Source organism: Lipotes vexillifer, unplaced genomic scaffold (assembly GCF_000442215.2).
Source record: "Lipotes vexillifer unplaced genomic scaffold, Lipotes_vexillifer_v1.1 scaffold467, whole genome shotgun sequence".
Classification (NCBI taxonomy): Eukaryota; Metazoa; Chordata; class Mammalia; order Artiodactyla; family Lipotidae; genus Lipotes; species Lipotes vexillifer.
The window spans coordinates 267,787-290,922 of NW_006788081.1; the positions used below are offsets into that span (position 1 = coordinate 267,787).

At 40.9% G+C, this 23,136-nt stretch overlaps 1 protein-coding gene across 1 annotated transcript in view; it reads right to left on the reverse strand.

The window, feature by feature from the left end:
• C9 (complement C9) overlaps positions 1–23,136 on the reverse strand; it is a 50,411-nt gene that overhangs the window by 21,264 nt on the left and 6,011 nt on the right. Inside the window, exons 2-5 of the mRNA XM_007461239.1 lie at positions 15,304–15,409; positions 14,774–14,918; positions 14,366–14,513; positions 7,188–7,326 (exon numbers count right to left, since the gene is read on the reverse strand). Of these exons, the coding sequence (XP_007461301.1) occupies positions 7,188–7,326; positions 14,366–14,513; positions 14,774–14,918; positions 15,304–15,409 (538 nt within the window). The remainder of the gene's footprint in view (positions 1–7,187; positions 7,327–14,365; positions 14,514–14,773; positions 14,919–15,303; positions 15,410–23,136) is intronic.

Sequence of the window (23,136 nt, forward strand, 5' to 3'; positions counted from 1 at the left end):
TTGCGGTACGCGGGCCTCTCACTGTTGTGGCCTCTCCCGTTGCGGAGCACAGGCTCCGGACGCGCAGGCTCAGCGGCCATGGCTCACGGGCCCAGCCGCTCCACGGCACGTGGGATCTTCCCGGACCGGGGCACGAACCCGTGTCCCCTGCATCGGCAGGCGGACTCTCAACCACTGCGCCACCAGGGAAGCCCTATAATGGCTTATTTAATAGACCTTCAGATGGTAAACTCCAAGAAGTCACGGGCCACATCCATCTTACCCACATGCCTCCATAGCCTCACCACTTAGTAAAGTGCCTGGCAAAAAGATTATAATAAAGATGTATTAAATTTAATATGCAGATCCAATACAGCTAACAATAGTAACTCATATGTATTGAGTGCTTACTCTGTGCCAACAGCTGTTCAAAGTGTTTTATGTAGAATAAATATTTAACTTCCTACCTTTAAGGTAATTTCTATAATTATCCCCATTTTACAGATAAGAAAACATAGGTTAAAAAATTTGTCCAAGATCATACAATCATACGGCTAGGAAGTGGCCCAGTCAGCAATGAAACCCAGGAAGTCTGATTCCAGGGTGGAGCTGTTCATTCTTACGCTATACTGACAAAGAGGACTTGACAAGTTCTAAGTGGTAAAATGAAGAAAGGATTCATGGAAAATGTTGCCCTGAACGTGGCCTTGAAAAAAAAAAAAAAAAAATATATATATATATATATAGAGAGAGAGAGAGAGGGAGAGAGAGGTGATTCAGTTTGCTGTACACCAGAAACTAACACAACATTGTAAATCAACTATACTTTAATTAAAAAAGAAAGAAAGAAAAATGAATAAGATTTCTATTGCCTTGAAATCTAAGACTAGTAGAAGCAAATGAAGACAATTCCACTCAGTCTTCCATGATGAGAAGTGCCAAAGCTGAGCAAAATGGCACCAGGAAACCACCTCTCCCTCACTCTTCTAGAAGGCTAAGGTCTTCTTAGCTCACTGGCTTCTAATTGGTTGCAGGGTAGGAGTGGCGTAATTTGTAGGCTCTTGCACTTATACCTGAACTGGTTAGAAAGGAACTGGCACTGGGCAGGGATCAACTTAGCAGTGTGAAGGATTGCTTGCAGATATAAGGGAATGTTGGTCAGGGTGTCAATTAGAACGTTGTTGAATGGTCCTCTTTCACTAATGCTAGGATGGTAGTAGTGAGTAGAGTCTGAAACAGTGAGGATGGGGTCACCCCAGAAAACCTAAAGACAAGAGCTGGATTGAAAAGCCAAAAATCCATCCATCAAAAAGAACTCTGAGGAGCCTCCTTGATGGCGCAGTGGTTGAGAGTCCGCCTGCCGATGCAGGGGACACGGGTTCGTGCCCCGGTTGGGAAGATCCCACGTGCCGCGGAGCGGCTGGGCCCGTGAGCCATGGCCGCTGGGCCTGCGCGTCCGGAGCCTGTGCTCCGCAACGGGAGAGGCCAGAACAGTGAGAGGCCCGCGGATCGCAAAAAAAAAAAAAAAAAAAAAAAGAAGTCTGAGCTGAACGATAGGCATTCAGAGGTGGACAAATATGTAGAATCGTTTTGAAGAGAAGAGCAAAAGTCTTTGAAGAGAGGTCAAGAAGCAAGATTATAGAAAGCAGGAAGACACACGGATGGAAACAAGTTTCTTTATGAGAACCAAATAAACAGATGTTGGAGAAGCAGAAATCAGAGAGAGGGCAAGGGTGCTTACATCTTGCAGGAGGCCAGGCATACTATAGGAGTTAGTGAAATCTATCCTGTTTAAAGATTTATCAGCTAATGCTTCTTGGAAAGAAATAAACATTACTCTGGCACTGGGAGTGGAGGAGATAGAACACCTCAACACACATTCCAAAGTTCAAATTAAGGAGGCTTGGAGAGCAAGCGGGAATAAAAGGTAAAGAGAAAACTGTTAAAGATGCCACTAAGATTTTGTATGTACAAATAAATGATAAAACCATATACTATTTACTATTATTATTAAAGCCATCTCTCACTAATTGAGAGAAGGAACCAGGAAAGAGCAGATTGCCTGCAACCTTATGAGTCATCCTCAGCTAAAGTACCTAGCCAAGCCACATCCACATTCCTAAACTTTTAGCCCTTAAATTTTGGGGTAATTTGAAATTTAACAATAGATAATGAATACAATTATCTTCAAGAGAGATCATCTTCTCTGCCTAGATCTTCAATATCGGTGTGTTCTAGGACTCCATTCTCTATGTTCTTTTCTCTCTCATTGTACACCTCCTGGATGATCTCAAGCACTATCAAGACTTCAGTGATCCTCTCTGTGCTGATGGTACTTAAATCTCTGCCTCCAATTCAGGCTCCATCCTCACATTCATATAATCTACTCTTGGCAAGATAACTCCACCCAGATGTCAATCATTATCTTCTTCTTGGATTTAACTCTTCTTTTGGTAAGTCCCCCACTCCCCCTTCCAACACACACACACACACACACACACACTTCTCAGGTCTTCTTTGATGGCCTATCATCCACTGGGGGGTCTCCATACTTTTCATCTATTGTGAGTTTATTTTGTGTTAGACACTATTCTAAGCACTTTGCACTTATTAACACATTTAACCTTTCCAAATTCCTACGAAGTATGTCCTGTTATTATACCACTTTATGATAAGAAACTGAGATTCAGGAAAGATAAATAAGTTGCCTGGAGTCACATGGATGGTAAGTGAAGGAACTTATCAGAATTCAAATCCAGGGAATTTAATTCAGAACTGGGCACTTGACCATATGCTCCACTCTCTCCAATTCTGTACTGAACTCTTAGTTCTCAAAACTGAGCTGGATTTCATCTCTTCCTCTCAGCCTCTACTATTATAGACACAGTTCAGTTTTTCATCATCTCCTTCTTGGACCATAAAATAGCCTCCTTCTGTTACTATCTCTGGTATTGTCTCCTTAAAATTCATCTCCACAAAGCACAAAGATTTAAAATGAAACTATGACCACATTGCTCTCCTCAATGGCTCCATTACCATGCTCAGGATTATGCCCAAGTTACTTAGTATGGCATATGAGCACCTTCATAATTGACCACTGCCTATGACTCCAAATTTGAACTCATATAAGTTCATTGTGGGCTGTAGTTCCTTTCAAGATAGCAGTTTCTATAGGCACAGTATTATTTATTCCTTGGGAACAGCAATATGTAATAAATAAATCACTGTGTATATAATAAATTTTATCTGTACACCACCAGGTTTTCTAAATGGGCTCAAGCTGACAGTAGAAAGAGTAGTTGAAATGTTTATTAAGCCTCTGTTTTCAGTTGCTGTCAACTTTAATGGCAATTCCAATTATATGTTTTCTTGAATATGGGTTCTTCCCTTCATTAAAAAAAAAAGCATTTGCTTTTTGAAAGAAGAGTGTCAATATATTGCATGCATTTATTTATTAATTCAGCAATCATTTATTTAGCCTGCTTTACGATGTTAGTTTCTCAGGATTCCATGGTAAATAAAATGACTAGAAATTCAACTAAGGGTATATATGATACAGCAAAACAAAGACCAGAACAGAAAGGAAAGCAAAGACTATTGCATTAATTTGCAGGAAAGGCATGTAATGGAGGATTCAGAGAAGACAGCTGAGGATAACGTGGCAATCAAAAGCCAGATCAGGAATGACCTTTTTCCCCCTGCCAAGGGGATTGATTATTATCCTGCAGGCTGTACGGAGACATCACCAAATTTAAGCAACAGATTTCAGAGGCAGCGTAGTTCTGGTGAACACAAGGTTAAGGATGTGGCTGGAGATGTGAGTGACTCGAGTGGGACAGATATAGGAAGTTAAGAGATAGCAAGAAATTATGGGCAATTCACATGATATAAGTTATTCAGGGGGGCTTCCCTGTTGGCGCAGTGGTTGAGAATCTGCCTGCTAATGCAGGGGACACGGGTTCGAGCCCTGGTCTGGGAAGATCCCACATGCTGCGGAGCAACTAGGCCCATGAGCCACAACTACTGAGCCTGCGCGTCTGGAGCCTGTGCTTCACAACAAGAGAGGCCGCGATCGTGAGAGGCCCGCGCACCGCGATGAAGAGGGGGCCCCGCTTGCCACAACTAGAGAAAGCCCTTGCACAGAAACGAAGACCCAACACAGCCATAAATAAATAAATAAATAAATAAACAAACAAACAAATAAATAAATAAATAAAAGCCAAGCATTTGAAACCCTTTAAAAAAAAACAAATTTATTCAGGATTTTGTTAGGATTTGGGGTGGAAAGGATGTTTATAGTCCAGGTGCATTTTACAAACCTTTGTTGACCTACAAAATCTTACATTCTCATGGAGATCCAGATTTAAAGAGAATTATAATGAAAACCTGAAACCTGATTTACAAGTTGTTACTTTCAACAACAAAAGCAGAGAAGACTACAGAAAACCAAGTGAAAAGGAACTAATTCCTAGAGGTAATCATCGCTTTTTTCCCCCATAATTGCAAGCTTCAGTTGTTCTTGATCATTACTTACAAAGTACTTACAAAGCAGCCAGTAAACCTTCACCTAGAATGTAACCACTAATTATGCATTTAACCATAGCTAAGTCTTTTACCATAGCTAAGTGTTCTTATATTCTAAAAAAGAATAGAAAATATTTTTTTATTGGGGGGGTACAGTTGCTTTACAATGTTGTGTTGGTTTCTGCTGTGCAGCAAAGTGAATCAGCTATATGTATACATATATCCCCCCTTTTTTGGATTTCCTTCCCATTTAGGTCACCACAGAGCATTAAGGAGAGTTCCCTGTGAAGAATAGCAAACATTCATTGAGTGTTTGCTAGTGCCAATAACTTTCTGAATGTTTCACATACATAGACTCATTTATCTTTACAAGGTAGGCATTATTAGTTCTGTTTTACAGATGAGGAAACTGAGGCATGATGAGGATAAATAATTTGCCCAGATCTCACTGCTGTTTGGGGCAGAGTTGGGATTCTAACCTATGCAGTGTGTTCTAGAGCCAGAGCCGCATTTGAAACAAGAGGCACTGAGGGAGTGTGAATGTATCAGAGTAAGGTGTCATTATCAAGGGATATTCCCCATGGAATGATAGGTCCATAGAATTCTTTCAAAAAATGAAAGACAGTAAATTATTGCCAATAAGTAACGAAAACAAGATTTTAAAAATTAATTCATCCAGTAAAATGTTGTTGAGCACCTACCCTATACATATATTGAGTTGAGTATTGGTAATAGCTATAAGGAAGAAAAATATGCATTCTTTGCTTTCAGGCACTATAATAATAACATACACGAAAAAGTAAGTAAAATATGTCATTGAATATTAGAAAGTGCAGAGAATAGCCCTCTCTAAGAAGTCAAAATCGAGATTTCCACTCAATAAGCTCACGCACATTCTTTTATGTTCAGCTATTCATTTTCCAAGACCATAACAGATTAGAATAAGGGGAGCATCAGTATTACTAACACCAAGGGTGTGATCTGGGGACTTTAACAAGCCCCCAGCCAACTCCATCAGCACTTTTCCTCAGGTGGCACCAAATTAATACTCAGGCCCATAACCCTTGTCGGTTTTTTTCTAAGCTTGATGCCAAAACTCATTTGAAGGCCTTAATCTGATCTGAACTGATAAAAAGTTATCGTCTTCATTTCTTCCACTTTGTGTGAACATTGGTTAATTTTGCCATAGACATATTAATGTGTTTGATTCTAAGATGCTCCCAACTCCACCTGGGGTGTAAGTAATATACAGTGTAAGCACCACATCACCTTTGTAAGATCCAAACCCTTCTGACTGTGGAAGTACAACTGTTTCCAGGGCTGTAGATAAGGGAAAACAGCATGCTTACTCTCCAAATGCAGCTTCAAGATCAGTCCCAGGCAAGCCCCCAGACCTCACTTCTTCGTTCACACCAGTTACTAACCCTACAGAAAAGCTAGGAGGCTGGTGACAGTGACAAAGACAGGAAGACTGTACAGCACAGACCTGAGAACTAAAAAAATAAAACAACACAACAATAACCCTTCTTGCATCAGCAATGACAGAGGTTCCCTTATCTTTGGCATACTCTTTTGAAGAAAGTGGAACATGTATAATTCTTCTTAGAAAGATGATAATCTTCCCCTCGAAACATGTACTTAAAGAAGGTTAACCTAGCATGATGGGAAAGATCAATAATCCAAAATGTTCCCTGCGATTTGTGAGAAACTGATTTTATTCTGGACTTATAGGCACCAAAAATATGACAATGTGGTCATATGTGAAAAAAGATGCCAGTCAAATAAGTAGGGACATTAAATCGTTAGCATTCATGGGAGAGCATGATCACTTCAGGCTGCAATGGGTAGGGGTTGATTTACAACATTGTTAGAGATAAAAGGAATATTAACTACAATTATTGAAAAGTATATATGTTTTTCAAACTGGTGGGAGTGTCAATGATAATGAAGGACAATTGTAGTGACTGAACAAAGTGAATTTTATGAGTCACCAATGGGACCAATTAAAGAAACAGATTATTGTAGCTACTGGTTCAGAATAAACTAATTATTATTTTTTATTATATCTTGTTTAGAGCCCCCAAAATATCTCTAAAGGTGATAAATATTAATCCTTTGAATGAGGAGGTAGAGTTTGTGGATGGCTCTAGAGAATTTAGGTGACTTGTAGAAAGGTGGTAGGTTTGAGGTAGCATTTTGTAGAGTAAAAATCACTTTAAGAAATAGTTTCACCAGAACTGAAGGGGTTTGAGGTGAGTGACTACAGCCACTCACATTAGTCAAGCAGGTTTTACGAGGGGGACTAGTGAAGGAAAACAAATGTAAAGATGGTTTTTCATTGGTAGGTTAGCGAAAACCGAGCCTCAACAGCATGGAAGCAGTGTACACAGTCCTTAAATCAGCACTAATTTAATTTTTAGTTCCATCAGAACCTTAGATGATTCTTTTTACAGAGTTTAAGTATTTCCCAAAACTCTATCACTGGGTGTACGTTACTGAAGATTGATTGTAGACTATTGCATATTTTCTAAACAGACCCAAGCTACATCTCCTCTTTTTAAGTCAATCTTACGTTCACATTAAATTTTCATTCTACTGAATTTTTCATATTTTTCAGTAGGAAACTTATGGAAACAATTTTTCAGCTAAAGCTGAACAATATGTTTTCTTCTGAGGATACTTACTTCATAGGCCAGGGAAGCCACGTTCCAGGGTCTGCGGTAGTACGTCAAGGTGTTGCCATCCCAAACTCGTTCACAGAGTCCGTTGTAGTACTCATTGTTGAAAGGGGTGCTGAGGGGATCCATCCCTAAGACGTTGATCCTGAGTGAACAGAATAACATTAGGCGTGGAGACACCAGGAGCTAATGCGAGGCAGCCCTCAGTCACTGGGGGAAGAGAGCTTCAGCTCATGTGCCCATCACCCATGTGATGATGGGATATAATCAGGAATAGAAGCAAGAGCCTGGTCACCTCTGCTCTGTGTCCTGGGCGGGAAGTACATATTAAGAAGGTCTTATAAACTCTTCTAGGCAACTAGGGCACCGTTGAGCACAATGAAAGAAATGCAGTAAGTAGGAAGCAAGGGTCCATCTGGCTTCAAGAGTGGAACTCCACTGATGTAACCCTTAGCTAGCCTCCCTTGGTGAACTAAAAGCCAATGCTGTAATACCACCGCTTTAAATTATTGAGAACAGAGCATCTCAGGGGGGCAGAATAACTTATGCATATAATTTTTAATCTGTGAATCAACGTTGGGGCTCTTTCTCTCTCCATTCTCTTTAAACTTAAACCTTTCCCTGAAGCTGTCTCATTGATTGTCAAGAACCTTGTTCCCTCCAGGCTTATTTTACTCCTATTATACTTACAAGAGGAACACTAAAATGTCATCATCCAGCAAGGCATTCTCAAAAATTCTACTTTTTTCTCCCAGCAAAATATTTTTATTTGGCAAGCTTTAATTCAGAAATAGGAATCTTGTTTAGCCTAAAAAGTATTTACTTTGATTCGTAGGCCAAAAACCAATGTATGCAAAAGAAGCAGTTCATTCTTCGTGAGGTACTAATTGGAGAAATAGTCATTGCTGTCTAGACTGTATCTGGAATAAATGGCTCCAGGGCAGGGAGGCCAAATGGAGGTTTGCTCCTCACACCTATAACTTAGCTTGGCACAAAAGCATAAAGTCTTCCATTGTTCTGGACCACATCCCTAACTCTGATGAGCTGGATTACAAAGCCGGTTGTTGGTTCCAAGAGCAATTTGTCAAAGAGTGTGGATGACTTACTGCGAACCCATTGCTAATGCAAGGAAAATAAGTGGACGAGTATCCTATTGCCAGTTGGTTAGTTAAAAAACATCTTTATATAAACAGCACGTTCTTAATAAACTTTGAATCTACACAGAAAATGAACATTATAGCTCAACTTGAATGAAAGGCAAGTTAAGGAACTGATTCAGGAATACCTTTCTCAAGGCTGACTGTATAGTTAGAATTAACTCCTTCTCACTTTTTTGCTCCCCTCAAAATACTTTTCATGAAAAACGCTATGGCCCTAATTTCTAATAAAGGGCCAAAAATTAGACCTAGTCACTCAAATAAAAAAGAGAGGGGGCTTCCCTGGTGGCGCAGTGGTTGAGAGTCCGCCTGCCGATGCAGGGGACACGGGTTCGCGCCCCGGTCTGGGAAGATCCCACATGCCACGGAGCAGCTGGGCCCGTGGGCCATGGCCGCTGGGCCTGTGCGTCCGGGGCTCCGCAGTGGGAGAGGCCACAACAGTGAGAGGCCCGCGCACAGCAAAAAACAAAAAAAAAAAAAAAAAAAAAGAGAGGAAAAAAGAAACACTATATATCTAGTTTACTTTCTTAAATAACTTATCCTGGATAGGAGATTAAAATTTTGGCTTTAATTTTTCACCCATCCCTGCATCTACAGACATGTGAACAATAAATAGTTTAAAAAATATTACTAAGGTTTCAATACAAAGACATAGAATACTGGAAACAAATGATCTGTGTTGCTTTCTTAAACAAGATCTCAAGTACATTTTCTTTATTTTGTAGTGAACTTGTCTTCCATATATCTCATTAACGGAGACCCTGCACCTCTTTGTGTTCAGTGAATAAGGACATTAATCTTTGCTTATAGTGGTGATGAATTCTTAAGAGTACTATATCTATTGATAGTGTAGTGTTTGTAATAAACAGTGGATAATATTAAGACAGTTAATACAGTCCTTGATCTCATTAAAATTGTATTCAAGGTAAGGGGTTGGATATAATTACCAATTTCAAACAGTAGTCCAAGGACGAATATACATGTGCCAAATGAGTAGTACAGGTAAGTGATGTACAATGTTCCCAAGAGGAAGAGTTCCCCATGGCAGGGTCCTAAAAAGGGTTTTAGAAGGAGTAGGATTTGGTTTGGGTTTTGAAGGATGGGGCCTGAAGGGCAGAAGGAACAAGGGTGCAAAATTCTGCAGGTGGAAATGTATATGGCATGTTTTGGGGTAGTGGCCTTCAGATTTTTCTGCTTGTCTAATCTATAAAAAATGTTGATAAACTATGCCTCCTTGAACAGTTTTAGTTGGACATCTAAAATGTTTCCTCTTAAGTTTAAGTACTTGCAAAGGATATAACTTCTCAGCAAGCTGTAAATATTTATGCTTTAAAATATAATTATTTTGCCTCTTTTAAAAATAAATCCAATGGAATATAAATTCTATAGTGATGATGGGTATCAAGTGACTACAATGTTTAAATTTCTTTAACAGTTGGATGTTTTATGGTATTCCTTTTGATTCTTCTTTTAAAAATAGACCTTATTTCTTAGAGCACTTTTAAGATTCATGGCAAGATGAGTGGACAATAGGGAGATATCCCATATGCCCTTATCCCCCCTTTATGCTTGAATCCATATTTCTATTCCATTTCTGCTCCAGAATTTTAACCTAATGTAATGTAGTTTTATGCTTGGAAGTTTTAATTGATCACTTTTTCACACTTTTCTGTATGAAAAAGGTATTAATTGAAAATTTTAAAACATTAAATATCCTTTGACCATAAGATCTAAGTATTTAAAAAATTCTTCTGGATTTGAATTACCATTATTAGTAGTATATTTCAGTATATTAAAATTTAAAAATAGTTAATAAATCTAAGTAAAATTTTATTGGATAGTTATCTCTCAATGAAATGAATGGGGCTTCCTTTTTAATTGATTGATTAGCTACCGTACCCATGGGTGAATATTACTTATTGCTAGAAAAAGATAGGGCTGAGTACCAATTTTATTTCTACTTTCCATTTTTATAGAGGTAAATGCTGAGAAATTTAGCTCACATAAATAAGTAGATAAGAATAGAAAGAATTTTGTCACAACAATGTCACTCAATTCTTTGATCTTCTGAGTTTTATGCCCCCCCCCAAAAAAAAGAACACATGCTAGTCTGTCATTAAAAGTGATTTTTATAGTCCATTACCTGACAATTGATTAGGACATCATTCAATGCTGTTGGTAAAAAGAATTGGAGACCACTTGACTTACAAGACTTGACTTACTTGAGGAAACTATTATCATAAAACTCACCTATCTCCCCCTTGGAAAGTCATTTTGTACCCCATGCTATACATACCCCAGCTTGAAGGTTTTTGTTTCACAGAACAGCAAATTGCCCAGTAGGCTAGATCCATCTGGAAAGTTACAGTGAAGCTGATCCACAGTCTAAAGTACAACTAAGGAAGAAATGTTTCAAAACTTCTGATTTTGTTCCACTACTACAGAGACAGCCAGTCTAGTCTAGAATGAGCCAATATTTCTTTCTGCCAAGAAACGTGAAAACTTCTCACAGATGGAATGTCATCACCTGGGAAATAAAAAGCATGTGTTCTTTGGCAGCACTTAGAGATGCCTGTTTTCACACCTGCACCTAGAACCGTAGGCAGTTCCAATTTACCAAGTGAACTGAAGAGCAGGATCCCTCCACAGAAGTGGTGTTATGCTTAGATCACACGCAAAAGTAATTCCTTGTGTATAGCACATCATTTACAGCTGGTTTGGATTTATATTTTTTTCAATGAATGCACGATGGGTTGGGGATTTCCCAGAACACCTGTGGAGAATCTCAGATTCCTACAAGACGAGGCTGAAATATGTGTGTTACAGGTGAATTCTCCTGGCATGAGAATTTAAATGAGAGTCCTTCAAATGAAAACAAGTGTAAATGTATTACTATGAGTACTTGTGACTTTCATGTGTAAAAGAATCTGACTGTATATTACTTCTGATAAAACTTGTTGAGGTTTTCCAGACTGGACAGTTTAGAAGCATGTTGCTGTGATTAGGATGTTTACTGCTATTAGTTCTATTTTGGTGTAGTCCCATAGCCCCATATAAGCATAATGAAGATGTATAGTAAATAAATATGTAATATCAATGCTATTGAACAATATCATAACTATAACAAAACATGTTATTTTGAAACCTCTTCCTAAATCTTTTTTTTTTACATCTTTATTGGAGTATAATTGCTTTACAATGGTGTGTTAGTTTCTGCTTTATAACAAAGTGAATCAGTTATACATATACATATGTTCCCATATCTCTTCCCTCTTGTGTCTCCCTCCCTCCCACCCTCCCTATCCCACCCCTCCAGCCGGTCACAAAGCCTACATCTTAATTATTGATTTATACTACTCTTCTATGCTCTTAATTCAAATATTTGGGTAATAAATAGCTACTTAAGGAGTTTCATCTTCTAAGGTTAGTTTTGCTTTGAAGTCAGGGAGTTGACCTGTGGGCTTTGTAGTGATGTAGGGGGAGTGACATCGGTGCTGATGGGCATGTGGGGAGAAAGAGAGGGTTAGGTGGCAGGGTAAAAAAAAAACGTAGTTTCTATCAGTCAGGGAAACTTGGATTTTAGTTCTGCTAGCAACTAATGTGTCAAATAGCCTTATTTATTTCACTCAGTTCTGATTTATAAGGTGACTGTAATACCACCCCTAACCAGCTCCACAGGATTTTTATGAAAGCCAAGAGAGGGAATGTGCAAAAAGATTTTGAAAAATTCAAAGTATTATGCACATGAAAGCTGTCAGAGAACAATAGGTTATAAAGACTGAGTTAGCTATAGGTGACTGCTCATGGTAATGGGGAACTTAATCAAAACGGTTGGTGGGCTGATTCTATCAGAGCCTACCTCATTTTCCACCTCTCAGCCAACCTTTCCACGCAGCTGGGTCCCCACCTTCTCACTTAGTCTTGAAGGCTCAGCCCTGTGACGTCCGTCATCACCAGCCCTGACCGTGCTAAGGCAGGTATTTAAGGGGTCCTGGCCACTCTCGGGTGTGCCTCATTATGAAACTCCCTGGCAAATGCGATAGAACAAATTTTCTTTTCCCCGAACGAAGGAAACCTATAGATTACAAATGATTGTTTTTCAGCCAAGAGGGCTACAGTTTCTGTATCCTTTTCCTATAAAATCAGATGTAAATTTGCATAGAAGGAGACATACATAACACAAGTAATGCCCTGCTTCAGGCCTGTTTGTTTAGATTGGAGAGAAAACCGTTTCTTGGATCCCAAATAAAGCAAGTAAAGTAGTAATGGGCTTTCACCATGGATTCACAGTCTCTCCCTGAGGAAAGCAGCAAGAAGAGTCAGGACTCATTGGAGCACGCTGTGGCTATAAGGTTTCGGACAACCCCCATTCCATTTCTGCCAACTATGAAGAGGCCCTGCTGAGTGTAGGGCTCAAGACCATCCCATGTGATTCGAGATTCCTACATTTAGGCTCTGGGCAAAGGCACTGTGGGTTATATTTGGACTCTGCTAGGATAAGATTTTATGAAGGGATAAAGGATATGTGAAATGTTTTATCTGGGGTCTGACTCTTGGTATCCTGACATTTTTTTCCTATGGTGATTAAACAAGTGGATGTTTCATCTGCCTTAGAGAGAGGAGACATCTCTGTTTTCAGCCAAACCTGATACAGAGGTCCTGTCTTAGGAACTGCCCAGTTCCTCAGTGTAGGTTTCTTCTCAGCCTCAGCATTCCTGACATGTTGCTGTCCTGTGCATTGTAGCATCATCCAGGGTCTCTACTCACTGGATGTCAGTAGTTTTCCCTTACCACACCGGCCCCCGGAAAGCTCCCCACTTCCATATCCCACAGTCGTGGCCACTGACAACTTCTAGACATGACCAAATGTCCCCCAAGAGGAAAATCCTCTCTGGTTGAGAACCACTGCCCTAGTCCCTCTATCAGGCCTTGATCTTACCATCACCCCCATCTTCTTTCCTCTCCTCATTCCCATTCCCAGGACTCCAGTCCTGAGCCTGAATTTCTTTCCAGGGACCCAGTTTCAATCTTACCTGATGCAACTGACAGTATTTTAGAAGCATTTATTTTAATTAATTAATTAATTAACTCACCTATTTATCAACCCACCAGTATTGAGTGTCTATTATGAACAAAGCACTGGGGTTATGAGGATGAAGAGACACATTGCATTACAGGCCATGAAACACAGCCATGTGCCATCGCTGTCAATATACCACTGGATGGGGGAACACCTGTGTCTCTGTTGGGGACAATTTGCCAACAAATCCACCCAAGGTACCTTTACTGAAAACAGATCAGAGCAACTAATGGAAACTTTGCTGTGGACGTCCCTGGAATGCTCTCTAACTAATTGAAATAGAACAGTACAGAACCTCAGGCCTATGTTATTTTCCAACTCTGAGAGCACAGATCTCTGCAAATGGTCTCTATTCTGTGTAACTCTAAGTTCTAAACTGTCTAAGACGTCTCATCCGAGCTGACCCTGCTGGAATGCCTATAGTTTGTGTGGGAAACAAGTGAAACTTCAGTTCTTTGATGAGAACCAGAGTCTCAACACCAGCCCCATCTGGCATCAGAACTGTTTCCTCTGTCCTTTTCCTCTTGGGTAAACTCCAGAACGCTGGCACCTCCTGAGAGAGAATCTCTACCCAGGTATATATCCAAGAGAAATCCCAACAGAAGACAGGCTTCCTGGCTATTCAAATATTTGAATCGAATTGCCAGACCTACTCCTGGCAATTCAATTTCAAATGTTAACATGTCATTTCAATATTGCTATGGTCTTCCAGAGGTTGATAAACAAGGTTTCTCATCTCTTACTGGACTCGGAAGTAATCACCTATCATCCTGATGGTCTAGTCTATTCTACAGATGCCTACTGAGGCCAGGCAGTTTGTCCAAATTATCTTGAGATACTGATTCAGCATCTACCTTCTTTCATGCTCAAATGTAATTCAAGCAGAATACAGACTCAAAGGCTACTCTTTGTACCAGCTCAAACCCTCTACCACGTGGGGTACAGACCCGTAGCCTGCTGTCCGTGCCAGCTCCGACTCTCCCACCACTTTGTTGCGGCAGGGAGGACGAGGGTCATTTTCACAGTCATCCTCATCTGAAAAGTCTCCGCAGTCATTGTCACCATTACACAGAAGTCGCCTCTTTATGCACATGCCTGCAATCAAAATCAGGAAAGACAGAAAGACACCGTGTCTCTCAGCCCAAATTCTCTCTCTTTTTCTTAAGTTATCAAACATACTTTAATGATAGAGGGGAGGGACCACACCTATATTTGAATTTTTTGTATAGACTATATAGATGGCCCTTTTTTCAGCCCCTTTTCATGCTTGGAAGCATGAGCGTCTGGAAGCACATTTCTCTTCTTTTCGCTCGTGAGGGCACATCGAAACCCACACTAGGCAACGGGGGAATTACCTGTATGGCATCGAAAGTCATTTTCACAGTCATCCTCAGGGTCTTCGCAGGCCTCCGTGGGCACGCACTGACGTCTATCTCCTACAGCGTCCACGCACTTTTGCCCATTAAATTGTCCAAAGACCTCAATGCTCCTTGAACGAAACTGCCCAGGAACAGCTGGAAATGTTAGCATTTCTAAGGCCAAGAAGGGATTCTGATCTGAAACTGCATCCACACCACTGCAGCCCTCCAAACCCAGCTGAGTCAAAGGTTTTAAGATAGAAGGCCGATGTCACTTGAAGGAACAACTCACATGGTGGGGTTGGCGGGCTGTTCTATAGAATATGGTTCCTCCCAATACTCATTTAGTCACTGTGCGACACTCAGGTTTCCCAGCAAGGTTAGCCTCATCCATTTAGGTATTTCCCTTTCCTTCCAGGTTTGGAACTCAGCTGGGGGCCTCCCTGCCTCATAATCATTTTGCTGGAGATGCTGGCAGTACAGTTTCCACTTGGGGACATCAGTGGGGAATGGCAACGAATGCTTACCATTTGTCTGAGGCAAGGGTCACATTTGGACCAACTGCTCCAGGAGCTCATCTTGCAGTCTGTGGGCAATGGCGTGCCACTGCTTTCCACGGGCTCCGAGTCATAACTAAGACAATAAAACACATCAGCTTATAATGACCACCGTGTGTGCTTCTTTCTAAAAAGTCTTCACAAACCCATTTAGTTTTATTTACTCCTTTCCCCCTTCTGAACCACAGTATTTATCCTTTTATTCCATCTCGCATTTGACACTTGATTGCACGCTGTTTTGTATTTTCAACTCAACTTTTTGTTTAATTCTTGTACTGCATTGTAATTTAACCTTCACCCTAACAACAACAACAATAATAATGATGGTGATGAAGAAAACTAGCAAGTCATCCGGCTATGTGTTCTTTACTGATTAGTCTTATATTTCCAACTAGCGTACAGATTCATCGAAGCTAGAAGCCTTGTTTCACCTTGTACCCCCCAGAGAGTCTGGCAAAGCCTCAGGTTGCTGGGTTTTCTTGCAAATTTAAGCCAGCGCACCCAGCCGTTCCTGTGGTAAACGCCTCATGAATCAAGCTCTCCTGTCCCTAGATTTTGTATGTGCTGAACTTCCCGTTTCACACTCCGTGTCTGGACTTATTCCTCATCTTTCTGAATTTCAATGTATATTTTTTGGCACTTCTAACCTTCCCTCCCAGCCCCAGCTGTGCTTTTCTGGCTTTGAACTGTTCTATGTCTCTTGGTTCACCATTTGGATCTCTTCTGGTCGCAGCACCCTCTTGGATTACGATCTTATTCAGTGACAGAAAGAAATCCAAAAGCAGAAGCCATGAAACAAGAATCTTATCAACTTCCTGCCCCACTTTCCCGAACTGGCACCCATCCTTTTTCTGGTGCAGCCTCTTATTTCAGAGGGATGGTAAGGCCCATCCCTCCCCTAAAGCTCTAGATCCCAGCATGTCTTTGAGCTCTTGACAACCGAGATTCTTCTCCATTTAAGCCTCTCCCTTACAACCAGCTCCTTTCCGTTTGTAACACAATGTGTTCAAGTCTTTGACATTAAACATAAACAAACAAAGGAATGAACAAATAGAATGCTCTTCCTGAACTTTACATTTCCTTCAAGCTACCCCACCCCCCTCCCACCTTCACAATGACACTCAAAGGAATCGCTATCAATATATTTCTGTTTCTCTCTCTTCGCAAATAAAAACAAGTCTCATCACCTCCTTTTAGCTACCTCCAAAATTCTCTCATCTCTTTTAGGCCAACTTGCTGGAAAAAGTAGTTTGCACCCTGGTTTCTTGTTCCTTACCTTCCAATTACAGCTCAACCCTCCTGACCCAAGGTCATCGCTCTTGCCAAAGTCAGCAATGACTTCAAGTGGCCGGCTCCGTGGTTTCCCTCAGTTCTTATCTTACCAACTGCTTCACAGCTGTCAATACGGTTGACCACTCTTGCTCTTTAAAACAATCTCTTCCCTTGGACTGAATGACATTAGACCCCTTTTATTGCTTCTTTCCCCTCCATCCTGTTCTGCTGCTCTCCTGTTCAGGTTCCTTCTCCTCTGACAGTCTCAGAAATGCTGTTTTTCCTCAAGCTCCTGTCCTTGGATCTCTTTTCTTTTTCTTTCTACACTTTTCCCAGGGCTTTGGTTTCCATGTATATGTTAATGACACCCAGAGCTAAGTCTGCAGCCCAGACATCTCCTCTGAATTTTAAACCCTTGGATATAACTCCCAATTGGACATCTGCACTTAAATGTCTTCATGGCTCATGAATTTAATGTATCCCCAGACAAATCCATTCCTTTTCCTCTTCTCTCAAGGCTTCTCCTCCTGTATTTATTGTCTTGGTAAACAGTATCTCCATTTATGCAGTCACCCTAACCAGCCTAGGGTGGTACTTGCCTTATCGAAGCTCATCCCCCATATCGTATCAACCACTAAAACCTGTTCTTTACAGTCATAAATGACTCTCAAATCCTTCCACCCTCCATCTCTTCCAGACACTTCTCTGGTCTACACTAACATTTCATCTCTCCTAGATGACAGTCATTTTTTTCTAATCCTGTTTCCCTAAATCGCCCAGAGGGATCTTTTAAAAATGCAAAGCTTATCATTCATTCCCCTACTGAAACACTTCAGTAGCTTCTCTCTGTTCTGAGGATAAAGTCCAAATTTTATAACATGATATGGTAGGCAGAGTAATGACCCCCCAAAACATCTGTGTCTTAATCCCCAGCATCTGTGAATATGTTACTTTACATGGAAAAAAGGGACTCTGAGCGTGTGATTAAGAGGAAATTATTCTGTATTTTACCTAGATGAGCCCATTCCAATTATGCGAGCTCTTAAAAGCAGAAGAGTGGTTCAGAGAGATGTGCAGACAGAAGTGGCGGGAGAAATTCAAAGCATGAAAAGGGACTCCATCCACTGTTGCTGGCTCTGAAGACAGAAGGAGTTTCGCCAAGGAATGCAGGCAGCCTCTAGGAGCTGGAAGAGGCAGGGAAATAGATTCTCCCCTAGAGCCTCCAGAAAGGACTGTAGCCCTGCCGGAGCCTTGATTTTAGGCCAGTGAGACCCATTTCAGATGCCTGACCTATACAACTGTAAGATAATAGATCTGTGTTTTTTAAGCCACTAATATGTGGTAATTTGTTACAGCTGCTACAGGAAACTAACACACATGGTCCAGAGCTCTCTACATGGCCCATCTTCTTCCTAATTCTTCACCTTCACTTTTCCCCCAGCCACGCTGAGCTTGAAATGCCCAAGACAAGCTACATTTTCTCACAGCCTCAGGCCTTTAAACCTACTGTTTCTTATTCACCACACTGATCTCATCTTCAACATTTTTTTTTTCCAGAAAACCTTCCCTAACCCCTCATGTAATTTACTTTTCTATGTACATATTCTTATAACGTCTTGTTCTTCCCTATATCATAAGTGCCTTTGCAATGACATGTTTAATTTAATTTATTTATTCACTCATTTATTCACTCATCAAATATTTACTGTCTATTATTTGCTAGGCTTTGAGGATACAATGGTATGCAAAACAACAAAACAAAATAAGACAGAAACCGTGATCCCCAAACTGACAGAGCTTATGTTCTAGGTAAAAATATCAGTGAGTTAAGGAAATTTTCAACCTTGCTCAGCTTACATATCAAGTGTCTGGAACATAGTAGGTGCTCAGTGAATGCTTTACAAATGAATAAATGAAAAACTAAGTGCATGAAGAGGAAGAAACTTCTTGATCGTGTGGTCTAGGACAGACCTAGGTCTGTATTCCTCTAGATTATCATCTCCTGGTGGACCACTCATATCATATTTTTGCAAGACTTGCTTGTCATTAGGCAACCCTAATGACTGGAGATACCATTTCTGTAAGCCTGACCCTTGCCTACATCATTCAGAAAATCAGGAGGCTTGATGAGCTTCAATCTTCTAAAAGTGCAGGTTAAAAACGTATTAGACAAGCTGCCAAAACTCCTTGAAGAAACTGATTTCACGGAGGTTTGAGTATTAGTATCTATCTGAAACCACATGGCTGAGAAATTTGCTGCTAAAACTTTTCCATCAGACTAAATCCTCGTCTGGAACTGACCGGCCTCATCAAGAGGCAATGGCAGATGCACTTTTATGACCTATAGCAGCAGGTCTCACTACTGATTGCATAAAATAATCCTCAGAGAGTAAAAATAGGAACTGTAAAATTGTGATTCTCCATTCCACACTAGTTAAATCAAGCTTTCTGAGGATGGGCTTCAGGCATCAATGTTCTTAAAAAGTATGCCAGGTGATTCTCCTGTTCACACGATGTTCAGGAAAACTTCTTGGCACCATCTGGTGGGTATCCATGAAATCTGAAGGGGGGAATTCAAGTATGGGGGTGCCCATTTCATCACATAACCCAAGCTTGAGGTCGCCACTGACCTGAGTCACTGAGCTGCTTTATCATTGGTTTTAGGAATCACTCTTGGCTTTGCCTATTAGTGTCCCTATGGATCTTTGCAATCTGTGGATCTAGTTTTTCCAGTATTAGTTAGGCCTGCTGCCGTCAACTGGATTATCTGTTCCTGTCTATCCTTTTTGTATTTATCACTTACTTAGAAGATCATGTTAGCATTTTGTTTCAGCATCTCCCCCAAAGAGATTGGCTCTAGAAACCACACCCTAAATAGACCTGTGGTATGACACCTTAATCTTTCTCACCTGCCATTGAGACCAGCTTCAATGAATAACTAGTTCAGAGAGTACAGTACAGACTGCGGGATCATGTATGGAAGGTAAAACTCACTGCAAATACTGCAGAGTGAGTTACAGTCCTTTGGTGGGCAAGCCTAGAGCCCAGTAAGTGAAGGGGGCCGATCAGAAAGGCTGTTCATCTGTCTCACACATCAGTGACCAGGACCCTGCTCCAATGATACTGGCACTGCCTGTATATGCTTCTCTAACATCCATCACATTAATAATAGCCCCATATTAACAATGTGCACACTAATTCCCTTCCTTCTAACTTCAGGACTCCTTTTTTTTTTTTTTTTTTTTTTTTTTTTTTTTTTTTTTTTTTTTTTTTTTTTTTTTTACATACTTGACTCACACCTTGGACTTAGAATAGAGCACCAGAACTTCGCCTTTGATCTTTTATTGCCCTCCTTGATTGTGATTTAGATTCATTTCCTGAATGATCCAACCTGGTCCTGTGGGAAGGTCTGCACAGATCCCACCCTTGCCCTCAGAGTGGGACTTACGCCCCACTAGATATCAGGCTCAGTGAATTCTTTCATTTGCTAGGACTGCTGTAACAAGGCATCACAGGCTTAAACAACAGAAATTTATTTTCTCACAATTCTGAAGGCTAGAAGTCTGAGATCAAGTTGTCTGTGGGGTTGGTCCCTTCTGAGGCCTCTCTTCTTGACTTGCAGATGACAATCTTCCTGCATCTTCATTTGGTCTTTCCTCAGTACATGTCTGTGTTCAAAGTTACTCTACTTTCAAAGACACCAGTTGTATTGGATTAGGGCCTGCCCTAATGATCCCCAATACAGTCACATTCTGAAGTCTGGGGTTTGGAATTTCAACATTTACATTTTGTAGGGACACAATTCAGCCCATAACACTCATAAAAGTTTTTTGATTAAGCAATACCTATGTTTTCTACTAGTTTTACTAGATAATTTCCAAAGCTCATTTTCTCATTAAACCTTTATTCTACCACTGAGGGTAAATTTTGTAGGTGTTGTACTTTATAGGTGGGAAACTAAAAACAGAGAATTATGCTAATTATTCAAAGTTGGACAGTTAGTAGCAAAACTGGATTTAGAATCTATGTCTCTCCACTCCTATTACACTGCAATTTTGCTCTCTCTCCTGTGCTGCCTTCGCCCACCCCCCAACCAACGCAAATCCTCTGAAATAATCTAAAGGGTCATGGCTTATTCAATAATTGCTGGATGTAATAGTCTGATGATTTGTAGACATTTGGAGACACATTAAGTTAATAAGAATATATTTAAAATATAGCAGAATATATTTTTAAAGAATGTATTTACATTTTTATTTAAGAATACATTTTTAAAATATAGCAGCTCCAGATAAAGCACAGCAATTGGACAATCTGGCTCTTGCCTGGATATATTTTTGAAGCTTACACCTAAATGTTGTCAAATTAGGCAAAAATAAATTGAAAATTGTGGGAACACCTGGATGTTTTGCCTTCACTGCACCAGGTACCTGGATATTTAGAGGCAAAATAAAGGCAGGACTTGAGGGAATTATTAAGAGGAAATAATAGATTATGCAAGGGGAATATGTTATTGAAATGAATGCATTCCATAAATATTAAGAAAGAGGGTGAGTGATCTTGGATAGCTCCTTCTGAGCCCAGTACCCCCTCCCCAGCCCCTTTGACTCACTAGACAGACAATCTTTTGTAGCTCAAAGACTGTGTATGTACAATGCTTACCACCTGCCTTTCACCCTGCTGAGCTATTAGGCTGAGTGGAAAAGCATTTGTAAAGCACTTTCTGGATTCGTAGATGAAATGTGTTTATCAAGTAAAGCCTATTTCCAAGTGTTTCAATCTCAGCTTGAAAGTCATTTCCTAGATCAAAGTGATGTACATCAACATGGCAGGAGGTCTAACTCTGGGCCAGAAATGCATTGAATGAAGAGCCATTGATGTACACCTGGTCCCATCTCCCTGCCATGAAGAGAGGTTTCCAACTTTAGATAAAGAAAACCTCAGGAGCAGTTCACACCCCAGGACACTTTGTGGTGGGCCCAGGCAGGAAAACACCTGCTGTAGGAAGGAATCTTTTTGTCAATAAATAAGACAATGTGGATCCTTTGAGTGGAGAAATATAAGCTAATTAGGACTGCATCCTTAACCCATGGATCCGCCAGTTTGTTTAGTTCCTGCAATTCATCAAGGTGAAGAGATAATATAACAGCAGTGGCCAACACTCTAAAATTTCAGGACTTTTCTGGTTTCCCAAGTCTTAGTCAAGAGCTTCTCTCATGTGCTTCCAATGAGCCAACATTCAGTAACATTTATGGAGGCTCTGCTCTATGTCACGAATTGTTCTGGTAATTGGGGCCACAAGACGACATCCTGACTGTCACGGAGCCTGTGTTCCAGTGGGTGACATACAATAAAAGAGTATACTTGAAAATACAACATGCAGTATCAGTTAAGACATGTGAGCTGTGAAGGAAAATAAACCAGAGTAAGAGGACAAAAAGTGCCATAGGGCTGCGCTGGAGCCCCACAGGGCTGGGGGTTTCTTATAGAGTGTGGTGAGAGGACCCTCTCAGAGCAGGTGTGGTGCTTTACAAACGTGTTCACAAATTCTTTGAAATTAGGCTCATCAAAGATGGGGTCTATGCGTCCCCCTTTTGAGGCTGGTAGGGTCTTTGTTAATGCTTTTGAGGAGTAGAATGCAGTGGAAGAGAGCCTGCATGCCTTTTAAGTCTAGGTTAGAGAAGCCCATGCTGGTTTATCTAAAGACACTTGCTCTGGGAGCCTTTCACCACTACGTATGAAGCTAGCTACCCTGAGTCCACCATGTAGAGAGCGCGCACGCGCGCGCACACACACACACACACACACACACACACACACACACACACGAGAGATTCCTAGGGAGACTCAATTGCTCTAGTCTCCCAGCTGTTTGGGTCTTCCCAGCCCAGGTGACAGATGTGAGTGAAGAAGTTGTCATGACGACCTCAGCCACAGCCACCATCTGCCTGCATCCATGTGAGAGACCCATGACAACCGCCCAACTGAGCCCAGCCAACTCCCCGCTTCAAGAACCAAATAAATAATTGGTCTTATTTTAAGCTACTGTTTTGTAATGATTTGTTACACAGTAAAAAAATGACCAGAACAGGGAGGTGCTGTTTGATTAGGTACCTGAATGAAATCAGAGAGAATCTATGCGAGGGTCTGGGAGAAGAGTGTTGTAAGCTAGGGGAAAGTAAGTGCAAAGGCCCTGAGGTGGCATGTTGGAGGCACAGCAAACAGAGCAGAGTGACCACAGAGGAGAGTGAGGTGCATCTGGAGGAACAGGCAGCAGCAGCTCATGCCTTATGGGCTGTAGTGAGGAAGTTAGATTTGATTCAGAGCTTGATGGGAATCCTTAGAGGAATATGAGAGCAACAGTAACACTCAGATTTACATTTTCAAAAGCTTTCCCTGGTTTTTGGGTGGAGAACTGACTATTGGGGAGTGGACAAGAGTGGATGCAGGGCAGAAGGTATAGTGATTTGGGCTAAAATGGTCACAGTGGAGACAGGGAGAAGTGGGTAGATTTGGGACATAGTTTTGAGG